Raw genomic sequence first — 24,461 nt, 5'->3', positions numbered from 1 at the left:
CATTGTTAAAATTATTATTTACACTGTTTCCTTTTAAGAGAACGTAAAATTTGTTGTGCCTGCCTATTCTTCCAAACTATTGATTATCATCTTCAAAATAAGGTTAATAGTTGTGAGGATGTGAATATTGGATATCACCAACAGATAACAAATAATGGATTGGTATTTGCAGTGCAGACATTATACTATTATAAACTGTTACAAATAAAGTGACACAAAATACTGCCTTCCACTATACAATTCCTGTAAAGAAAATTATCTTTAGGACAGTGCCTCCAACACTGTGGCATAAATGTAACTTAGTATCATATAAGATTTGGCCAATGTCCTTCAAAATCTTATCCACACAGCTGTCACTTTATGTAGGATAATCTGATGGCTTCAAGAGAGTCAAGTAATATAAAGTGTAATGACATGTGCAGAAAACACTCTTGAAGAACTTGCAAAATTCCAGGTTTCCAGTCCCCACATAAGAAGATAGTCTTGATGCAATGTTATGATATAATATTTTTGAGTTGTTAACCTTCTCATATCAGGAACAGAATCATAATATTCTGTTTCCAGGTATATAAGTAAACTTTCATCATACATTATCTTGTTGAATAACTAATAAAGGATTTCCCTTGGATGGGGAATAGGAATTTTATTGAGATTAAATTGAATTAGATGCACACCAGGAACTGTACCATGTATTCTAGGGAAGACTGATTACAGCTACCATTGGGAAACAGGTGGCCATATACCTCAATGCAATCAGAATCATTACTTAGCTCATGTGTTTCAATTATTCATAATTATGAATAGAGTGTGGGGTTGAAACAGCCTGTATTTCTGATGAAGAGCCAGTGTTCACGGTATCTCAGTGATAGTAGTGGGTAAAGCAAGATGGTGTACAGGTGGATTGCACTTACAGCTGTACAGTGCTGCCTACTTGAATAATTGTAGACCTGTATTCATCATTCCACCAATGTACATACTGCCTTCAAAGGTAACCTGAAAATCTGGGAATGGCTGGATTGACAACATGATAGACCAACAACAAGGTGCAGTTCAGTCTTTAATGTTACCTCAAAACACCTATGTATGCATGATGTGATTGCTCCATGAAGGTGTACAGCATATACAGCAATTACTTATGCTACATGAATAAGAAGAAAATTTCCCCGATTGTCAGTGAAACAGTACGTTTTCTTTCATCAGAAATATACTTTTTACAATGCAGCCCCCACTGGATTTGCCTAGTATTTCATCAGTGAATAGCAACTCTGCAAGGGCTGCTAAATACGCATCTACACCTGCCATCATGGGATTCAAAAAATGTTTTTAGTAAGAAATTTCTTTAGTTGTGGGATAAAGTGAGTCAGAGGTGGCCAGATGTTTAGGCTGATGCCATGGTTTTTTTTTTTTTTTAATTTTTATTTTTTTATATATGCCGAAGCATTTGATACGGCTTCACATCAAGGCTTAATTGAAAAATTTTATTTTAAAAAGTTTCCATGCCCTCTGCCCTACCACCTCCTCCCCATTCTCATCTCCTACGCTGTTTATTTGCCACCCTCTGCCAATGCATCCACCCATCTTTCCCCACTCCTCTCCTTTTTTTGCTCCTTTTTTTCCCTACCTCCCTGCCCCACAATCTCCTGACACTGCACCTGTTGGCATTCTAGTTCCTGCACACTCCACCAGACAGCATTCATCTCTCTCCCCACCCATACACTACTATCACTTCCCCTTCTTGCCCCCTCCAGATTGATGCTTGCAGCCCACATGGTAGTTGCATTCCGGCCCGAAATGCTGGAGTTGGCAGTGATGTGTGCATGGTGTGTGTCTCTCTTTTACTGATGAAGCTTGTGGCCAAAAGATCTATGTAAGTGTCTTTCAGTTGAGCTTGTCTGCAACTTAATGCATCTTCTTTACAGTAAGTAGCAATCTGTCTTTTCCTACGTTGTTGGTATTTCTACCTGGAGTTTCCATGGTTTGAGTTGAAGTAGATGGTGAGGATGGCAATGAGCAATGAGAGAAGCAGAGTCAGGGTATGAGAAGCATTGTCGGAGGCACTGGATATTCACATTGGTGTAAGCCAAGGGGATGCACTGGCATTTGTTGTTGTTGTGGTCTTCAGTCCAGAGACTGGTTTGATGCAGCTACTCTATCCTGTGCAAGCTTCTTCATCTCCCAGTCCTTCTGAATCTGTTTAGTGTATTCATCTCTTGGTCTCCCTCTACGATTTTACCATCCACGCTGCCCTCCAATACTAAATTGGTGATCCCTTGATGCCTCAGAATATGTCCTACCAAGCGTTCCCTTCTTCTAGTCAAGTTGTGTCACGAATTTCTCTTCTCCCCAATTCTATTCAATACCTCCTCATTAGTTATGTGATCTACACATCTAATCTTCAGCATTCTTCTGTAGCACCACATTTCGAAAGCTTCTATTCTCTTCTTGCCTAAACTATTTATCATCCACTTTTCACTTCCATACACTCCATACAAATACTTTCAGAAACAACTTCCCGGCACTTAAATCTATACTTGATGTTAACAAATTTCTGTTCTTCAGCAACACTTTCCTTGCCATTGCCAGACTACATTTTACATTCTCTACTTCGACCATCATCAGTTATTTTGCTCCCCAAATAGCAAAACTCATTTACTGCTTTAAGTGTCTCATTTCCTAATCTAATTCCCTCAGCATCACCTGATTTAATTTGACTACATTTCATTATCCTCATTTTGCTTTGGTTGATGTTCATCTTATATTCTCCTTTCAAGACACTGTCCATCCCATTTAGCTGCTCTTCCAGGTCCTTTGCTGTCTGTGACGGAATTACAATGTCATCAGCGAACCTCAAAGTTTTTATTTCTTCTCCATGGATTTTAATTCCTACTCCGAATTTTTCTTTTGTTTCCTTTACTGCTTGCTCAATATACAGATTGAATAATATAGGGGATAGTCTACAACCCTGTCTCACTTCCTTCCCAACCACTGCTACCCTTTCATGCCCCTCGACTCTTATAACTGCCATCTGGTTTCTGTTCAAATTGTAAATAGCCTTTTGCTCCCTGTATTTGACCCCTGTCACCTTCAGAATTTGAAAGAGAGTATTCCAGTCAACATTGTCAAAAGCTTTCTCTAAGTCTACAAATGCTAGAAATGTAGGTTTGCCTTTCCTTAATCTATTTTCTACGATAAGTTGTAGGGTCAGTACTGCCTCACGTGTTCCAACATTTCTATGGAATACAAAATGATCTTCCCCGAGGTTGGCTCCTACCAGTTTTTCCATTCGTCTGTAAAGAATTTGTGTTAGTATTTTGCAGCAGTGGTGTATTAAACTGATAGTTTGATAATTTTCACACATGTCAATACCTGCTTTCTTTGGGATTTGAATTATTATACTCTTCTTGAAGTCTGAGGGTATTTCGCCTGTCTCATACATCTTGCTCACCAGATGGAGAGTTTTGTCAGGGCTGGCTTTCCCAAGGCTATTAGTAGTTCTAATGGAATATTGTCTACTCCCAGAGCCTTGTTTTGACTTAGGTCTTTCAGTGCTCTGTCAAACTCTTCATGCAGTATCATATCTCCTATTTCATCTTCATCTACATCCTCTTCCATTTCCATAATATTGTCCTCAAGAACATTGCCCTTGTATAGACCCTCTATATACAACCTTCCACCTTTCTGCTTTCCCTTCTTTGCTTAGAACTGGGTTTCCATCTGAGCTCTTGATATTCATACAAGTGGTTCTCTTTTCTCCAAAGGTCTCTTTAATTTTCCTGTTCACAGTATCTATCCTACTCCTAGTGAATACACCTCTACATCCTTACATTTGTCCTATCCCTGCTTAGCCATTTTGCACTTCCTGTCGATCTCATTTTTGAGACATTTGTATTCCTTATTTTCTCCTTTCATCAATTAAATTCAGTATCTCTTCTGTTACTCAAGGGTTTTCATTAGCCCTTGTCTTTTTACCTACTTAATCCTCTGCTGTCCTCACTATTTCATCTCTCAGAGCTACCCATTCTTCTTCTACTGTATTTCTTTCCCCCATTCTTGTTGATTGTTCCCTAATGCTCTCTCTGAAACTCTCTACAACCTCTGGTTCTGTCAGTTTATCCAGGTTTCATCTCCTTAAATTCCCACCTTTTTGCAGTTGCTTCAGTTTTAATCTACAGTTCATAATCAATAGGTTGTGGTCCGAGTCCACATCTGCCCCTGGAAATGTCTTACAATTTAAAACCTGGTTCCTAAATCTCTGTCTTACTATTATATAATCTATCTGAAACCTTCCAGTATCTCCATGCTTCTTCCATGTATACAACCTTCTTTCAAGATTCTTGAACCAAGTGTTAGCTATGATTACGTTATGCTATGTGCAAAATTCCACCAGGTGGCTTCCTCTTTCATTCCTTACCCCCATTCTATATTCACCTACTATGTTTCCTTTCTCTTCCTTTTCCTACTACCGAATTCCAGTCGCCCATGACTATTAAATTTTCATCTCCCTTCACTATCTGAACAATTTCTTTTACCTCATCATACATTTCATCAATTTCTTCGTCATCTGCAGAGCTAGTTGTCATATAAACTTTTACTACATGCATTCACTATGCTGTTTGTAGTAGCTTATCCGCATTCCTATTTTTTTTATTCATTATTAAACCTACTCCTGCATTACCCCTATTTGATTTTGTATTTATAACCCTGTACTCACCTGACCAGAAGTCTTGTTCCTCCTGCCACCAAACTTCACTAATTCCCACTATATCTAACTTTAACCTATCCATTTTCCTTTTTGAATTTTCTGATCTACCTGCCTGATAAATGGATCTGACATTCCACGCTCTGACCTGTAAAACGCCAGTTTTCTTTCTCCTGATAACAACCTTCTCCTGAGTAGCCCCCGCCCAGAGATCCAAATGGGGCACTATTTTACCTCTGGAATATTTTACCCAAGAGGATGCCATCATCATTTAACCATACAGTAAAGCTGCTTGCCCTTTGGAAAAATTATGGCTGTGCTTTCAGCCATTCGCAGTACCAGAGCAGCAAGGCCGTTTTGGTTAGTGTTACAAGGTCAGATCAGTAAATCATCCAGACTGTTGCCCCTGCAACTACTGAAAAGGCTGCTGCCCCTCTTCAGGAACCACATGTTTGTCTGGCCTCTCCACAGATACCCCTCCATTGTGTTACACCTACGGTATGGCTATCTGAATCGTTGAGGCATGCAAGCCTCCCCACCAACGGCAAGGTCCATGGCATAGGACAATCTTTATACTGAATTGTGAAAGACCATCTCCCTGGCATATCTTCTTCTTAAATTGTAGCGCTGGATCATGTTATAAAAGAAGATAACCACCATGCCAGGGAAATGATCTTCCACAATTCAGTATAAATACTGTCCTATGCCTATGATACAGACATAGTTGCAAGACCTCCGAGGCAACAAAGGAGTCATTTACTGCATCAGAACAGGCTACTAAGTACATAGGACTGTCAATCAATGAGTCTAAGTCTAAATATATGGCTTGTCGAAGAACACACATAGGAAACATGCCATAGCCAGTATCTATATCGTGTTCAGAATTTGAGAATGTTGACGAGTTTAAATACCTGGGATCATACCCAACCTACAACAATGATACGTGCAAAATAAAACAATGGCTAGTAACAGCCAGTAGAACTCATTTTAACCAATCCAAATCATTCATCTACAAAACATAAGACCAGTCCTCACATACTCCTCAGAAACTTGACCACTAACACTAAGGGATACCAACATCATGCTGGATGCTTTTGAGAGGATGTTACTCACTGAATAACGGGTGGCTGTTGTGTGGGATGGAGGTAGAGAAGGTGATATAATGATGGGCATTATACTACATATAAAGAATTACCTACCAGAAAATAGTAAAGTCAGCATTATTGAGATGGGTTGGGCATGTGGCGTGTATTAGTGATACAGTAGTGCTGATGAGGTGGGAATGCAGGAAAGAGAGGCAACAACTGCACAGGATAGGAATGTGACACACTGGCACTGAAGATGGTGCAGAGTGTCGAAGATGAGAATGTGTGGATGTTGGCGCACTGGGTTAGTGGACATAGGGATCAGCAAGACCATGAAAATGAAGGATGTGTCACAAGGATAAATCCCATCTATCTAGCAGGTTGGTGCATAAGTTTGTAGTGTTTTTCTGTAAGTTTAATGAACACAACAGTCAAGCATAACAGAGACTTTAATTATCAATAATTTAATCTCCTTCACTATTTACAATAGTCTGCCAATGCTGCTGTAACTTTTTGATTTCATGACTGTAAAAATCATGTGGTTTTGAGGTGCAGGCCGGCCGCGGTGGTCTAGCGGTTCTAGGCGCTCAGTCCGGAACCGCGTGACTGCTACGGTCGCAGGTTCGAATCCTGCCTCGGGCATGGATGTGTGTGATGTCCTTAGGTTAGTTAGGTTTAAGTAGTTCTAAGTTCTAGGGGACTGATGACCGCAGATGTTTAGTCCCATAGTGCTCAGAGCCATTTGAACCATTTTTTTGAGGTGAAGAATTCAAGCCATGTTTGGAGTGCATTTTCACCTGGGGGAAGTTACTTGACAGTTGTTCAATAGAGAATGGAAAAGGTTGAAATCTGAGGGTGCAAGATCAGCTGAAAAAGGTGGATGCGGAATTACTTCCCAATCCTATTCCTGTATAGTGCTTAATGTCAGTCCAGCAGAATGCTGGTGTGCATTATCATAGAGAAGCATCACGTCATGCAGTATTCCTGGTCACTGTTCTTGGATTTTGTCTACAAGATGTTTCAGTTGTTGACAATAAATGCCAGCAGTGATGGTTACACATTGAGGAAGCAATTTATAATACACCCCACCCTTGCTGTTCCACCAGACGCATAGCATCACCTTTTGTGGATGGATGCAAGTCTTTGTATAGGGAAGTGCTGCTTTGTTTGGGCTCAACAATTACTTTCTTTTTCTTATGTTGTCACCAGTAACAATACAAGACAGGAATGGTCAGTGTTGTCTATGAGCCAACTGATGACAAGTAAGCAGAGATGTACATATGGTCACTCACTGATTTTTGTGATTTTGGCTTAGAGCACACAGCAACCATACATCCAGTTTTCGAACCTTTCCCATTGCAGGCAAATGTCGGATAATGGTGTAATGATCACAGTTCATTACATTTGCCCGTTCTCAAGTACACTGATGTGGACCATTGTGGAGCAATGTGTTTAAACTATGTTCATCAAACCCTGAAAGTCTTTCTGAACATGGAGGGTCTCTAATATCAAAATGATCCTTCTTAAAATGAGAAATCCATTTTCTTGCCATGCCCAGTCCAATGGCATTATACCTATACATGGCGCAATGTTTCTCGCTGCCTCCACTACTGTCACCCCTCTATTAAATTCAAACAGTGGAATAGGTTGGAAATATTCCAATTTAACCACTTGGTACTCCATTTTCTAGAGTCCACAGCTCCAGTCATTATTTCAAAATGAAAAAATGACAATATTAAACTCAAATAGCAGCAGAAAACTACAAATAAATAACCTGTAGTAAATGAAACACCAACATGAAAAACAAAAACACTATGAACTTATGCACCAACCTAATAGTTCAGGAAATCTAGTGCTGGATTGAAGGATCCAGATATCATGGGTTGTGAAGCAGCTATTGACCTCAATCATGTTGTGCTCAGCAGGTTTTTCTGCCTCTGGGTGAACAACTCTATCCTTGCTGGCAATGGTCATCCATTCTTTTGGGCAGCTGATATGTGGTCACGCCCATATAAAATGCTCTGCCAAAGTTGCAGCAAGGTGTAAATGACATTGCTGCTTTCACACGTTGCCCTACCTCAGACAGGGTAGGGTAAGCCTGTGACAGGACTGCAACAGAAATACTGGGTTGGTGGATTGGAAAAAATTTGCTCTTGTGTCTTCCCCAGGGATATAACCCCTGTTGGAAGAGGTTGGGAGAGGGTAGTAACATAAGGATGGGCCAGGATGATGTGTCGGTTGGGTGGGTGGCAGAGTACCAGTTTAGGAGGGGTGGAAAGGATTGCGAGTAACATGTCCCGTATTTCCAGGTATGATGATAGATGGTCTAAACCCTGCCAAAGGACTTGGTTTAGTTGCCCCAGGGCAGTGCCATATGACACAATCCCTCAAACCCTCCAACTGCTATATTGCAATCCTGGAATTTTTTGTTCAGTGGGCACAATGTACCTGCACAGGTGTGTGTGTGTGTGTGTGTGTGTGTGTGTGTGTGTGTGTGTGTGTGTGTGTGTGTGTGTGTGTGTGTGTCTTGTTAAAGGATGGGTCTGAAAGCTAGCAATTATTTTCTGTGTACATTTTGATGACTCAGTGGTTCTACTATGCAACAAATATTACAGGAGTTATTTGTAACATGCTTGCATCTCCTACCCATTCCCCTTCCCATTCCCCTTCTCATTCCATGTATTATCTAAAGAACTGTTTTGACTGCAAAATATGCATGGTTTTAAAAGACGTTCTAGGAGTTATAAGAATTATGGAATACTTTCTGCACTAATGGGTCTAAATTTGAAATATTTAGATGGGGAATTCTTGTGTTGTGATACTAATATTCTTTTACATCTATATCATGGTGGTGTGCATTTTTTGTGACGATACTGCTAAATTGCTGATATGAGATATAATAGTACTGTTGTGGGCAAAATCTTTGTAAATGGCAAAGGTTAGCAAACTAAGTATAAGGTGACAGCCACTGTTTGTGAAAGGAATCACTGTAATAACCAATAAAAATAGCAGTAATTATATGTGAAAGTCAGAAAATGAGTCGAAAGCTATGATCATATGGTAGTAACATATTTTTTTGTATAATGATGTTATTTCTAGCTGTGTAAATAAGAGGCCAGATTTTTCTTTGTAAACAAATCTGTTGCTTGTAGTCTAGAAGTGCTAAAGTTATGACATGGGGGGAAACTGAAATCTACCTGAACACATCAGTTATTATTTTACAGTGTCATTAAAATAAATTATGATGTATGATGTTTAATACACAGGAAAGGAGATGATGGGACTGGTCCAATAATGTCACTAGTAAGCCAGCTTCTCTTTCTGTGCCACCATGTACTGGCATACTACGCCTCACTGTCAAAACATCAATAAACAACGCATCAGTAAACATATTTACGGTCATTAGTTTGTGTGTCGCACAGCTAGTGCATACTTACAAAAATGCTGCCTCCTGCTCACTCTACAACATACTGTCAAAAATTGCAAGTTTTTAAGCACATTATAGTCTTTTATTTATTCATTATATCTGTGAAGGAGCAGGAAACAAATTTCTAGCAAACATTGGCTCTAAAATGCCTACCTTAACAGCTATGAGCACTTGCTCATCTTCACTGCTGTGAAGCATAAGCATACCTCTTCTACTGAATATGTGCTCACAAATATTAAGGTATGCATTTTAAAGTCTATGTTAACTAGACAATTTTTTTTCTTTCAGTCCATACTACCTCCTCCCACATTATGGAAAGCAAAGAGCTTGCATTAAAAGATATTTGTTTCACAGTATTGAAGATGAAGAAGTGTGCATAGTTCTTAAGGTATCCAATCTTACAGCTCATGTTTACTAGAATTTTTTGCTTCAAATCATTTTTCCCATCATATCCCTAAATGCTGATCATTCCCCATGTGACACCCTGTATTTTCCTTGTTTTTGCACATTTATTTAATGGAAATTGCAATGATGAATAATTATTGCTGCTACAGAAGCAAATAGAATTTTTTCATAGAAGGGAAAGTTAATTGCTGGTACCGTAAAGGTTAATTATAGTGTTCATATTACTGGGGGGTATTTTATGTGATGATGAAGGCATAAAATTTTAGAGCTAATTAATGTAACTGTGTGGCAGTATATTTATGAGATTAGTGCCACATAAATTTGTTAGTGTGGGAGTGTGGTGTCAGTCAGTCAATCCATTAAATGTATATATATTTCAAGCAATTTTCACTGCAGGTAAGATTTATATATGGCAGCTTGAATCACAATGTCCATATTATAAAGACTTCCAAACAATTATGCTTATTTTAAAGAAGTCACAATGTGAAACTGTAGTACTAGCAGTGCTGTTTTTCTGGGGGAATGCTGTGGGATGTGTACCCCTAAACTTTTCAATCCACAAAGTAGTTTTTTTATGATGTTGAGAACAAGTAAGAGTGCCAAAGATTTATTTCACAGATGTAAATTTTTTATTTCATTTTTTCGCATTGGTAATTGCAATACAAATGATACCAGTGCAGTTTTTGGTGGGAAAAGCGATGTCATTGACTGTTTCAAGCATTTCGAAGTTGCAGCAACCGTTCTAGACAACTGAATTGCTGGCAACCAGTTCAACAAGCATGTAGTGCCTTCGCCCGCTAATAGTGGGCGATGGTAGTGCTAAACGGATATGCATACGCTCAAACACCGAGCTACCGATAGATGTCTTTACGGTCCCGCTACCACGATCCTTCACGATTCATTGCCATCTTTGTTTTGTTGTTCTTTATTTGTTTGTGTTTGCTGTTTGGTTCTTATCGGTTGTACGAAGTTTAACAGTGTGTCCTGTCTTTCGTTGAACTCGTGAGTTAAGTTGGAGGTGAGAGATGAGCAGAAAACTAGAAAACCATTTTACTAGTTCTCCTGCTATAATAAAGTAAACTGAAGGGTCCGATATGATTTTTTTTGTAGTTCGACATGTTGATGAAGTCATGGATAAAAGCAGATGGGTGGCATCCCATGCTTCAGTTATAAGTAACTTTCGCTGCATTATATACAATGTCGGAGTACCCTCAAACTTTTTTTAGAAAAAAAGTGCTGAGTACTAGTGCCTGTGACATGGAGAATGAGTATTTGTGATAATATTTTATTAGATGAATTAAATTAATCATATGTGCTGGAAAGTAAAGTGTTTGATAAATTGCTTATTTATGCATGTAATAACTCCAAATTTAATGTTTTCTGCGACACTTCCATCCTAGGAAGACACTTTGCAATGACCCAGTAGCATTGGGGGGCTTAAAGACAAACTATATGTATTCACTTGACCTTTAGTGTCAATGTACATTACTGACATATTTCTGTTCTGTGTATCTGAATGCTCACTACATATATATTCCTACTCCATGCGTGATGCAAATGATCAAACAAGAAATTCTGGTTAATGCTGAAAGAAAAAATAAGACAGTAATGTAGAATCATTGTTATTATTCATTGTCTCTGTGAGTTTTGTTATTTAAACAGATGGAGAGCCCCACTGGGCATTATTTCTTCATGTAAATCAGCTACCCTGTCAACTCACACAGGAAGATTAGAGATGCCTACTTAACAAGTAAGAGATACGGCAACAACTACTGTTACTAATAATAAAAACAGATACTTCAGTTAACCAACCATTCATTAGTAAACATATTTTTTCTGGATTTTTGCTGAAGTAACACAAAGTGAGTACAGTATCAAAAGGAAAATCTGTCTCTCCCCTTATCCCCACAACAGGTAGGTCCCTCTCAGCTGGTATCTGAGTGACACACCCCTCCTTTTTAACCTTCCCCAACCTGTTCCTTTTTCTGAAAGAAACCATTAGTTACAAAGCTAGTATAGTGTATGTATTTTTGTATGTGTCCCTCAGAAGTAAAGAAATTGTTTCTACTGAATTTAAGTACTGAACAGCAATTCTGCCTCCTAAAAGTATGTCTCATTAATTTAAATGAGAATGTTGTGCAAACAAGCGAGTGACATAGCTGATCAGTACCAGTTTTGAGCTGAGTTAAAGTTAAAAGTGTGCTTGCAAAACTGTAGCAATAATGTTAACTGATTCTTTTTACGTAGTGCTTAAATGAACAGTGGTCAGAACTTGCACAACTAAGCACTCTGTAAAAACTATCACCACAATCATGAATACCTGTCCATATTAAGTACTAGAGAATGTTCTCTAATAAATCATCTATTATTAGATAGAATTCACAATTACTAGCAATACCTTTGTAGTTGAATTATATTAGATAAACATTTTCTTCATATAGCTATGTTTAAATTGAATCACTTGATAATTTAAAAATAGTATGTTTCATTCTTTTTGTGTGTGTTCTGTTACAGTACTGCCACCAATGTGATGTGATGTTCATACACACAGAGAAGGAACAATGAATAAAATTATGATCTTCACAATTTTGAATGTTCTCAGATATTCAGCTATGTGGCATCATCCAAATGATGCGATATTTCAGCAAATTAACTTGTTACCATCTTCAGATGGTACTGATGACTGTCTCCCACTGGGTGCCATCTTATATGCCCCCTCTGCTCCACACTACTGTTAATCACTGGCCTGCTGTGTCTGTGTACAGCTCAACTGCCAAGGTGGTGGGGGAAGCGTGCTGAAGTGATACTAGTTATGGTTTTTAGTCTGTGTGCCACTGCCACCTATCTCACATCACTGCTGGAGTGGAGTTGTTTTTATGTTGTGCAGTCCCAGCTCTTCGGTTTGTGTAATGCAAAGAGATCTTCCCACAGACTGCTGTTATGCTTTGAGCATACTCATGGCTGAGTCTCAGCTTTACTTAGTTGGAAATTGTTGCAGCCAGATCTCTTAATATTCTTTTAAAATGAGTAGCAGAATTTGTTGGCCTGTTTCAAAAACTTGGTTCGATAATATATCATACTATGACCACGAGAGATCTAACAGTCTGTGATGGCTGACTTTGTCAGTAATTCTTTATGTGTATGATGCCTGTGTTCTGCACCTCATGGCCCCACAGTCCAGCTCATCTGACGTATGTACATTTTCCCATGTATTTTACATACTGAAGTTCTTGTTTTCTCTTTCTTCATCTTCAAAAACAACAAAAACCATTAATGAAATTATATATGTCATGTTTTCATATACTTACATGAATCCTGTTTGCCCCAGCCAGCAATCTGATATTTGACTTGGCTTCCAGTGTTATTTGAATTTTCAAATGGAAGACAGATTGGCCTTATAAAATCTAGAACATATGTTGAAATTATCAGCAACTGTTGTCAAAAATATAAGAATGTGCTAATACCTCAAATGACTATCATGCATAACTTAAAAAGAATATAAAAAATTGAATACACAAACTAGGGACAGAGTTTTAAAAAAAATGTAACAGAGTTCAAAGCAGCTGATTCCAGGTTAAGGGGAAAAGGCAGAAAAGGAGGGATGCAAAGTAGGGATGCAAACATCATCTGATATGAGTTTAAAGCACTAACAAACTGTGTACAAACAATGTATGTATTACTCTACGTATAAACAAATGTAACTATACAGTACATGTAGCATAAATGAGATTACCAACTGATATTTGTTCCATCCAAACGTCCAAAGCAATAACTAGAAACAAACTGGAAAAATGCATGTATGGACACAAATTTGTCGACCCCTGAGACATCCAGTAACCAGTTGCTAAATATGCTCTATGATACTCAAGAGAATTGAGTTCCTGCTATATCACATGGACCACTTGGATGTTTCCAAACTCTGAAGATGGGAACTTGTCACCAATTTGGACCACTTGGATGTTTCCAAACTCTGAAGATGGGAACTTGTCACCAATTTGTTCTCTCAGCCTATCATCATCCCAAAGACTTTCATTGTTTATTATTAATTCACTCACTTCTTTCCAATCCATCCATCCTTTATCACAGGAGTCAATCTTAACTAGAGTGGGGGCAGTTTGGAACTGTGTATCCATCACCTTCATCCCTCTCCACCCCTCCCTCCCTCCCTCCCCCTCCCTTCCCCTTCTATATCATGATCTTTACTTGGGCAGGTATTTTCCAATTCCTGATAAATAAGTTTCTGTCCTCTCTGCAGTTTATTCCTTTATGTTTCCTTTCTTGCGTAACTTGCTTTCCTAGACATTTGAAAGCATTTAATTCTTTAATAACATTCCCATTAAAAATTATATCCTTTGTTTTTTCATTTTCTCTGCCAATTTTCATTACCCCATTTTTTCTTCAGCTTACTTCCAAGCCTGCTTCTTCAATTACTCTGTACCAGCTATTTAAATGTTCATCCAATTCCTGCTTTTTGTCTCCCCATATAACCACACTGTTAGGTGATAACCCTTGATGAACTTTCCTCATACTGAAGAGGACTGGTGACAGTGCAGCACACTTCCTTGTTTCAATCTTCAGTCTGTTCCAAACCAGTCCATATTTTTGCCATCTATTATAATGCAATTCAGGCATTTGTTGTACATGTTTCTGAGTTGCATTCCATTTGACAATTCCAGTCTATTCACACCTTGTCACATGTCTTGCCTCCTAACAGCATTGTAAGCATTTTTTATACCAATGACATCCTCCCCAAATTCCAATTTTTTTCTCCTACTTATCTAGCTGTAAATATAGCTTCTGTAGTTGATTTACATGTCAAAATCCTTGTTGTTGTTCTGTTAATTATGGTTCTATCTTGTTCCTGATTTTCTGCAAAATTATATTTTCATAAATCTCCATGCAATGGCACAGCAATGTGACTTGTCTTTAGTTTTCACAGAGCTCTCTGCTACTCCTCTTAAAAGTTGGTACAATAATTGCCCTACTCCAATCATCAGGAAGCTCACCATAGATCCATTCTATTCTCATTATTCTTTGCAGCCACTGAATTCAAATAGGCCCTGCAGCTTTGATCATCTCCACTTTGAAGACATATGCTCCAGGAGATTTGCCATTTTTCATTTCTGATATAGCTTTCTCTACAACCATCCTGAACAGAGCTTCTCTTTCTACAAAGATGCTGAGTCGCAGACACGTACAACAAAAAGAATGTCAGAAAATGAGCTTTTGGCTTAATACACACACACACACACACACACACACACACACACACACACAGTGGGGTCAGACTGTGTCTGACTAAGAGCAACAGTGCATGATGAGAGAAGCAGCCAGGTGGTGGGGGGAAAGGAGGAGGCTGGGACGGGGATGGGAAGCGACAGCAGGGTAGGGGCAGAGGATGGTAAAGTGCTGCTTGTGGGAACGTACAGGGATGAGGCAAAGAGAGGGTAAGGTAGCTAGGTGCTGTCAGGAGGTTAGTTGGTTGGTGGGTGGGTTGTGGGAAGGTGCCAGATGTCACAGGCTGCTCCCAGTCGCTTGCCTCATGGCTCATATTCCTGTAATAGAGCCAGATGCAAGACATGTTCTGTACATCTTCCCACCACTGCCTAATTCAGCTCGGTCACAACCATCATCTATTCTATCGAAGGCAGGGCTACCTGTGAGAACAGTCATGTGATCTACAAGCTAAGCTGCAACCACTGTGCTGCATTCTATATGGACATAACAGCCAACAAGCTTTCTGTCTTCATGAATGGCCACTGACAAACTGTGGCCAAGAAACAACTCGACCACCCTGTTACTGAGCATGCTGACCAACATTATGTTCTTCATTTCATCTGGATCCTTCCCACTATCACCAGCTCTTCTGAATTATGCAAGTGGGAACTCTCTCTGCAATATATCCTTTTCCCGTAACCCTCCTGGCCTCAACCTTCATTAGTCACTGTCCTTACCCATCTAGAACCTTCCCTATTCCAATTCCAGCACTACACAACCCTCTATTCCACTGATGCACCCAGACTTTTTACTTCTCTTCTTTTCTGCTAGCCCCCTCACTCCCCTGCCCAGCGTCTAACCTCCTTACTGTAGCTAGCTGCCCTACCCCTCTCCACTTCATCCCTGCTTGCTACCACAAGCAGCACTTTGCCGTCTGCTGCCCCTACCCTGCTATCCCTCTCCCTCCCCATCCAGGCCTCCTCCTTACCCCCACCACCTAATTGCTTCTCCATCATGCACTGCTCCTCGCAGTCTTGCCAGAGACTGTGGTCGTGTGTGTGAGTTATGTTTGTGTGAGGGTGTGCGTGACTATATAGTGAATAGCAACAATCATTTTCATAATATTATGTTACAAATAGTAAAGTTGCTACTCACCATACAGCGGAGATGCTGAGTCGCAGATAGGTACAACAAAAAGACTGTCACAAATAAAGCTTTAGGTCAGTAAGGCCTTTGTCAAAAATAGCACGCACACACACACACACACACACACACACACACACACACACACAAGCAAACGCATCTCACACACCAAGGACAATGTGTTCCATCCTGGATTTCCCATTGTTTGATCTTCTCTTTCTATTTCATTGACTCATTTATAAATCTTTTCTTCTGTAAAGGTGTTATTCTTTTGTCTCCCTCAAATTCATTATGTACATCTGTTTCATTGTGTCCGTCATATAGATTTTAGAAGTATTCTTATCATACTTTCAAAACTTGTTCCTCTTCCTCTCACACAGGTTTCCTTCTTTGTTGATGATCTTTATGCTTTCTTCCATTACCTAATACAAAGTATAACACCACCTTCTCATCCTTATAATTCTCTTCTTTTTTTTTTTTCCAATACATCTTTGTAGACAATGCTATCATTTTTCTTGCTGCTCTGCTTAGTGATTTCCATGCATTTCTGTTGTTTTTTTGTTCTAATTTTCAACTATGCTCTCCATTCAATACTTTTTTCCTTGTCTGCTTCTGCAATTCTCTCATTCCAACATTGAGATTCTTTGTGTCTGACTTGTCAATGTCCTTCCACATCTTTCTTCTGCCCTCTTGGCTGAGGCCTGTTTGCATATCCTTCATTCTTCTTCTACATCCTTCCTCTCATCTTTGGGAAGCTCATTCAGCTTTCAGCATTTGCTTTTACTTGTCTTACCACCCCCCCTCACCCCCCTACCCCCCTTCTGAATTTCAAATTTCTTCAATGTTCCTACCAACAGTCAGTGCTTGCTGTTGAGGTTAATGCTTGGTACAACTTTCACTTCTGTGAGGCATCTTCTTATTAATTCAGTTATTATTGTTTAGTCTGTTACAGATTTACTTGCAAATTTCAGCTGTATATAGTAAACTTATGACTGTCCCTTTGCTTATACCATCCGTTACCAATAAACCATTTACTTCTCAGATATTTATAGTAAGACCTCTCCATAATTTCTGTTATCTTTTCTAGCATTAAAGTCTCCTATAATCACCATCTTGTTATATGTCACAGACTCCTCTAGTTTATTGATAAACTCTTTCTTGTCATCTGCTGCTCATCCTATTTGAGGAGCATACACCTGGATTACATCAAGAATATTTCTTTATACCATTATCTTAACTTCAATTATTCTGTTGCACACAGTTCCCAGGTGAAGTACTTTGTTCACCATTTTTTTATTATAGTCTGATACCATTTCTTCTTTAATCTCTCTCTGTCCATCACATTTTATATCTTTTTTCCAGCAACTTCCTGCCAATCCTTTCTTACTTCATGTAGTCCCATTATCAGTAATTTCCTCTCTGTCATTATCCGTGTGATTTCCTGAATTCTTGCATCCTCTTCTAAGGACACAACATTAATAGTCCCAATTCTTATATTTTTCTTCAGATAAATCCATCTTTCATTGGAGCCATGTTAGTCACTGTATGTGACAGGTCTGGTCAAAGGCTTTGTTACTTCCAGAACCAGTTTTGGTCCGAGTCTCATTTGGGTTTTGAAAACAAATGGATTATCCACTACTGGCTTGGTGGGCCTATCGTAGCTTCATCAGAGCCCCATCAGCAGTCATGTTTCATGGGTCCTGCATGACCTTCACAGCTATCGTAGAGGTCTCGAGGCACATGCAGTGTCCACTGTGCTTCAACATTATAGATAGTCCCCTACTTCATGCCATTGCCTGTCTCCCATGAGGTGGTTGATAGGATGGGCTTAACCTCTGCTACAAATTAATCTGATTATCTAGGTTCTGGGACTGAAAAGTCTGTTAACTGCATGGCAAGCAGCCAAGTTCATTGTAAAGCTTAATTATAAGTATTAGTGTATTGGAAATAGGCCTCTGTTCTTACAGATATATATAAATATTTTCTTTAAATAATACAACCATATCTGTGGGAATGTTAAGCTACCTGTAGGAGATAAGTAGCTGCTATTTAATACATGTTTCTTTCATGTGGTTGGTGAGAATTTCAACAAATATATTGTACACTTAGGAGACGAGCAAGTTGCATTTACAGATTTTTATATACTGCGTGATTCCTTTCATGTAAAGTAGAATAATTACAGCATTATCTGAGTAGTGGGGAACTACCTTCCTCCACAGACATTCTGTAAAGAAACCAGCATGTTCCTTTTGTAGTATTTTGCCTCCAGCTATAACAATTTCTGCGGAAATACCTTTATATCCAGGTTCTTTTCTTTTCTTTGTATCTCAAATAGCTTTGTACATCTGATGTGGCATTACTTCCAGAATGTCATTATCTTCATTATTAAATACCTGCATTTCTAATTAATTCCTGAACTACACAAGCATTTGAAGAAGTCTTGGATAGCCCATACAGTTTTCTCGCTGGTGTTAATGAACAGGCCATGTGCCCTCTAAACTGATGAAATGTAATGTGTATCCAAAATACATTTCAGTTCTGTTTCCTTCACATTCTTTCTTTTTTAAATTGTTTCTTAATCAGGCCAGGTGATATAGTGGTAACACATGCGCCTGGAAACAAAAAATTGCAGGACTGATTCCTGATCAGACAACTGAGTATTTCAGTCTGCCTTTAAGCTAGTCTTCACTTCCCAGTAATGTGAAGATTTTTGAAGAATGACACATGGTTTGGATTCCACATTAAACTGTAGCTCCTGTTTCTCCAGTAGGATTATTGTGGTAGGTTAGGTACACACAAGTCACTGAAGTGGTGTCCACTTGAAAAGCTTGATTGAGAAACTACAAATTATTAGAATAATTGAATCTTCAATTAAATTATTATTTTGTTTTTGCACATGTCTACTCAAGGACACCACAACTTTTTTCTTTAATTCAGCATATCCTATGAGAGTTTGCTTGGAGTTCTCACTTTTTCCTTAACAGCTGTCTTGTGTCATTTGAGATTTTCTTTTCTTGTCTTAAGCTTTTGCTCACCTACAACACCTTTCACTATTTCCACTAAGTAGCTTTGTAAAATAATTGCTGCTTCCATGCAAGACTGTTTACATCATCACAACAGACAATAAGACAACTGCAGAGGTGGCTTGTGGTTTCAGTATAAGGGAAGGCTGTGAATCTGTTAAAAATGGTACCATATTCTCAAGGGCGTAAGAGCCTTATCAGTTTTTTGTCCCCTTCAATTATATCTCATAGTACATGTTTTTAGTAGTTCTGTCTACTGCACCATTAAACAAACCAACAAAATGCACCTAAAAAAGTTGGAAATAATACACACTGTCAAGTAAATGCCATTAGAAGCAAGGAGTTCATTAGCAACTAAAACTAACAACACATAAGTGGCCCCTCTGGCATAGAGTGCCCTATCTTTGACTCTGACATTTTTGGACTACCTTTGTTCTATGCTCTCTTGGTGTGCAACTTTGGTACTGCCATGTTTGTTCTCGCTCTCCCCGGTGTCTAATAAATGCATTTACAGTATCTATAGAGTGTTATTACTGACCTGCGATATGCAATAACCACAGTGGTGACCATGACATCGTCGTCGCGTGTTCATGAGTTACTTTGTGCTTCTCTTCATCATTAACGGACATTGTGTGCCTGCCCACATTGTCTTCAGTACAATGGAGCTACCAGTGTCTTTTGGTGCTAGTGCTACACATCCTATTAACTGTGATTGTGACCGTGAGTGGTCAAGTGTACCTAATGTGCATTTGATTAAAAGTGAACAATTATCTATGCCCAACAATGCAGGCAGACCAGCTCAACATGGCCACTGTCATGTGTGACTATGCATCAATGGCCACTACATAGGTGCACGCCGCCTAGTGACATCGTAGATGATAACACAGTTAAGGATATTGTGGTTTACCCCTCAGCTACGTAGTCTCTTTCAGTTTGGCTTGATGTGCCAACGAAGTTCCAGAACTGTGATTCGAACATTGCAATGCATGGGGTGGCACATTTTTATATACCTAGCGTCACAACATGCAACATCCCCCCCCCACCACCACCACTTCCACCCATCCCCACAAGCCAACTTAACGACACCGGTCACCTCAACTGTGCCGGTTTCCGCGACCGTCGCTCCACGGTCATTCCACCCGCACCTGTTACTGGGTCAGACTAGGTGCCTTAATACTTCCAAACTTCTGCGCATAAAAGAAATTGTTGAGGATTTGTTGGCTTCAGGCATGCTCTGCCCCTCTGATAGCAACTGGTCTTCACCTATCCACCTTGTTCCTAAAAAGGATGGCTCCTTACACATGTGAGGGGACTACAGGTCCCTTAATGCTCGCACAATTATCGATAACTATCCCATTCCTCATATCCAGGATTTCATGTAATTACTACATGGTTCTAAGTTGTTCTCTGTTTTAGATTGTTCGAGGCATACCATCAAATCCCTATGCATTCGCCGGATATTCCGAAGATGGCCATCATCACACCCTTCGGCTTATTTGCATACTGTTACATGCTTTACAATTTGAAAAATGTCGCACAGACATGACAGCAGTTCATCGATTCAAATTTTGCTACCTCTGCCATTTGCTTACGCTTATTTGGGTGACATACTGATCTTTTCCTCCTCTCCTGTGGAGCATCAAGTCAACCTTGATGCAGTCCGTTTGGCCCTCGCTGTCAATGGCCTGGTGATCAACCATGATAAATCTCAACTCTGTTACACATCAGTTACATTCCTAGGCCATACTGTCTCTGCCGACGGCCTCTGACTGACGGATTCTCATGTCAAAACCATACTTGATCTCCCTCTTCCTGAAGATTATGCTCAACTCCAACATTTTCTGGGTATGGCAAACTTCTATCGTCACCATATCCCTCAGGCTGCCTCTGTCCAATTGGCCCTCACTGATGCCTTCTCTGGCAAAAATACCACAGGGAAATGGAAGTTGGACTGGACCAAACATATGCTCAATGCATTACGTAATCTTAAAACTGCACTCACCAAATCCATCACACTTGTCCACCCTGACCCTGAGGCCTGTGTTTTGATCATGACTGATGCCAGTGACTCATCTGTGAGTGCTGTTTTACAACAGTACACTGCTGTCTCCACCCAACCGCTTCACTTCTTTTCCAAGAAACTGACTATGAGCCAGTGTAAGTGGTCGGCTTTAGACCATGAGCTTCTGGCGGTGTACGAGGCAATTAAACACTTCTGTACTGACCTCGCGGGGCAACCTTACATGATCTACTTGGATCACAAGCCTCTCGTGGACGCTATTCGTAACCCAGCTAAGGACCTTCTGCAGAGACGTATCTGCCATAAGGATTGTATCTGTCAGCATTCTTCCGATTCCTGCTATATTTGAAGTGCGGAGGATGTTGTGGCAGACTAACTATCATGCATCTGTGTGCTAACTGCACCGCTGAACTTGTATGAGCTCGCCCGACTTCAGACTGAAGACAATGATACACAGCAATTAGTTTCAAACAATGAGTCATCGCTCGCTGTCCAACTTCATGTCCTGCATGAGCCGACAACCCCAGTCCTTTGAGACATCTCTACAGGCACCCCTTGTCTCTTAGTACCCTCTGCTCTTTGGCGTGGGGTCTTTAATGCTTTGCACAACATGACCCACCCTCGAATGCGGGCCACGATGAAGCTAGTTACTGAACTCTTCATCTGGCCCAGTGTGAAGCACAACTGCGGCACTTGGACCCATTCGTGCATCCCATGCCAGTATATCAAGGTATGCAGGCATGCTCAACCTCCATTTGGCAAGTTCGACATTCCAAGAGGTCGCCTTCGACAAGTGCACATCGACGTGGTTGGTCTGCTCCCCCATTCCGAGGGGTATAGATACATATTATCAACTATCGACCATGTAACCTGCTGAGTCAAGGTGGTCCCTCTCATCGACATCACAGCTGAGACCATCGCTTGCTCTTTCGTATCCATGTGGGTTGCGAAGTTCGGCTGCCCCCTTCACGACTGATCAGGGATGACAATTCAAATCCACACTCTTCGCTCGACTGTGTGAACTCTGTGGTGTCGCTAAATTCCGCACCATGGCCTACCACCCGAAGGCAAATGGCCGCCCCTCCTCCCAGCAGAGTTTGTGGAGAACACACCGTTAGCTGATGCTATGGATCTTCTGGCCTTTGTTGAATGGGTTCATGTGCACGTCACTTACCTGCACACACACCCCCCCCTCCCCCACTGCCACGCCCTCATTCCACGCCACCGGTGTTCATCCACAAGGACCTAAGGACCTTGCATCATGTGAATTTGTCATGCTGCACAACCACTCCATGCAAGCAGCCTTGCAACCACCTCATTCAGGCCTCTACCACATGTTACATCACAGCGTGAATACGTTCGTAATTCATCTAAATGGATGACCACAGACAGTGTCCATTAACTGCTTAAAACCTGCATCCCGGCGCTGTCCGATCTGCCTGCCATCACTGCCGCTCCGCTTTCTGACACCGCCAACCTGACTTCATGGGACTCTTGCAGAGTCGTTTCCAACGTGCCTACTTCTTGCACTGGCTGCCATCTTCAACTGCCGTGCTGGCAACATAATTATGACTTCAAGTGAGGAAGCTTCCCTCTGCCATGTTCTGCACTGCTGGGGGGTGGGGGCTCTGTGGTGCCTCTGGCATCTTTGGACTACCTTTACTCTATGCTCTCTCAGCACGCAACCTTGGTACTGCCAAGTTTGTTCTCTCCTGCTTCAATGTCTAATAAATGCATTTACAATATCTAAAGTGTGTTATTACCGACCTGTGATACATGATAACCACATACATTTTGGCCCTTTTTGCATACAATCATTCATAAAACTCTCACTAGGTGATGACAATTACGTTACCATATTCTAATGCATTCTACTAAGAGCTTTACAAACTTAGCACGCCTTTACTACAGTGGACAGAACTGGCAATGCCAGAAATAAAAGAGCACCCCTAACATAAGCAAACTTTAATATGAATTAATGACACATCAAATCAGAGACAGGAGTTTGACAGTGAAGATTCAGTCATTCTGTTGATTCCTCTTAGTTGCAAGCAGTGGAATGTGAAAATGGAGGTTGGTACAACTCCCTTAGGCTCTGCTCTCTGAGCCTTCTAGAAGCTCATAAACAGCTTCATTTCATAGAAGTGGCGTCCCAAATCTTTGTTACATGGAGCTAACTAGCATTGCAAGGTACAACCTGAAGTATACTGCTTATTTGAAAAACATCGCTCAATATCAACAGTTCTAAAAACATTGACTGTAACTTAAATCCAAGTGGAAAATATTCAAAATGCTTCCCGATAATTTAAATTCTCTATATGTAACTGAAAGATATATTTTATCATATCGTTTGAGGTGGCTCTACCTCACAGCATTGAATTATGAGCTGCACCTGGGTAAATGTTCATAGGCCTAATCAGAACACGAGTTTAAGACCAATATCTAATTTTTGTGCTCCATACTGGCTGTTAATAGTGTTGATCCATCTATTATCCACATTACCTTTTTTCCTAAACTAACTTTCATGCAGCATACCACAGCAGAACTTAATTGCCTTTATACGTTTTTGTTTGTTACTTCAAGAATAAACATTTTAGGAAGGCTAAGTACGCTATCCATCTAATACTGTAAAGTATAAAAAATGACTGTTTTGTTTTATCTACCTGTATATGGGATATCTGAACTGACTCTGACCAACGCTATATCATTTTTACGGAATGGATTATTATACTTTGGATGGATAACAGTGCTTTCAACTTCTCTCTCAACCACAGGATCAGCACAGTACTCTTCACAGTCAGGGTTTGTAGACAAATTGAGCTCACCTAAACGAACAGTTTTCCTGTAACAGGATAATGAATATACAACAAAGCATGCTCACCAAATATTTTAGACATTTAATACAGGAACACATTTTTAAAAATGATGACAAGAATTGTAATTTCATAATACAACTTACAATCTCTGGTTTTCAATAGAAACACAGTGAGCAGCTGTTAAGATGTATCTCTTGTTAATAACAGTTCCTCCACATGAGAATACAGTTGAACCTGGGGTTCTACCTGTTTGAAATTCATGAAACAATAACATGTATTTTAGATAGGAAGACATTAAGTACATGTTTAATAACAAGATTAGTACAATATCATTTATTTTTAATGAAAATAGATTCTGAATTCTGTAAAGTGTTTCTTTAACTATTTTTTCCTTCACCTGATGAGGAATCCAATAATTTGTTTCATCACGAGGAAACTATTGATTTTTTTGTGTAGCTATAAATTCTTCATACATGTGAACAAAATCACAAACATATTATTTCACAGCTGAAAATACCTTCTTGTTCACAAGGATTCCCTTACGCAAGAAGCAAGAGAACAATTCAGTAAAACTAAATTTCTTGATAAATACAGAGGCCATACATGGCACTGAGATGATTGCAAAA

The 24,461-nt window shown here is 39.9% G+C and overlaps 1 protein-coding gene across 2 annotated transcripts in view; it reads right to left on the bottom strand.

Moving 5' to 3' along the window:
- The window catches only part of LOC126263042 (CLIP domain-containing serine protease B9-like), a 186,991-nt gene that overhangs the window by 14,115 nt on the left and 148,415 nt on the right, over window positions 1–24,461 (bottom strand). For both annotated transcript variants that reach the window (XM_049960019.1, XM_049960026.1), the window contains exons 4-6: window positions 23,979–24,081; window positions 23,683–23,861; window positions 12,925–13,020 (exon numbers count right to left, since the gene is read on the bottom strand). In XM_049960019.1, the coding sequence (XP_049815976.1) occupies window positions 12,925–13,020; window positions 23,683–23,861; window positions 23,979–24,081 (378 nt within the window). The remainder of the gene's footprint in view (window positions 1–12,924; window positions 13,021–23,682; window positions 23,862–23,978; window positions 24,082–24,461) is intronic.

This window comes from Schistocerca nitens, chromosome 1 (assembly GCF_023898315.1).
Source record: "Schistocerca nitens isolate TAMUIC-IGC-003100 chromosome 1, iqSchNite1.1, whole genome shotgun sequence".
NCBI lineage: Eukaryota > Metazoa > Arthropoda > Insecta > Orthoptera > Acrididae > Schistocerca > Schistocerca nitens.
This window is presented reverse-complemented; position numbering and strand designations above follow the sequence as displayed.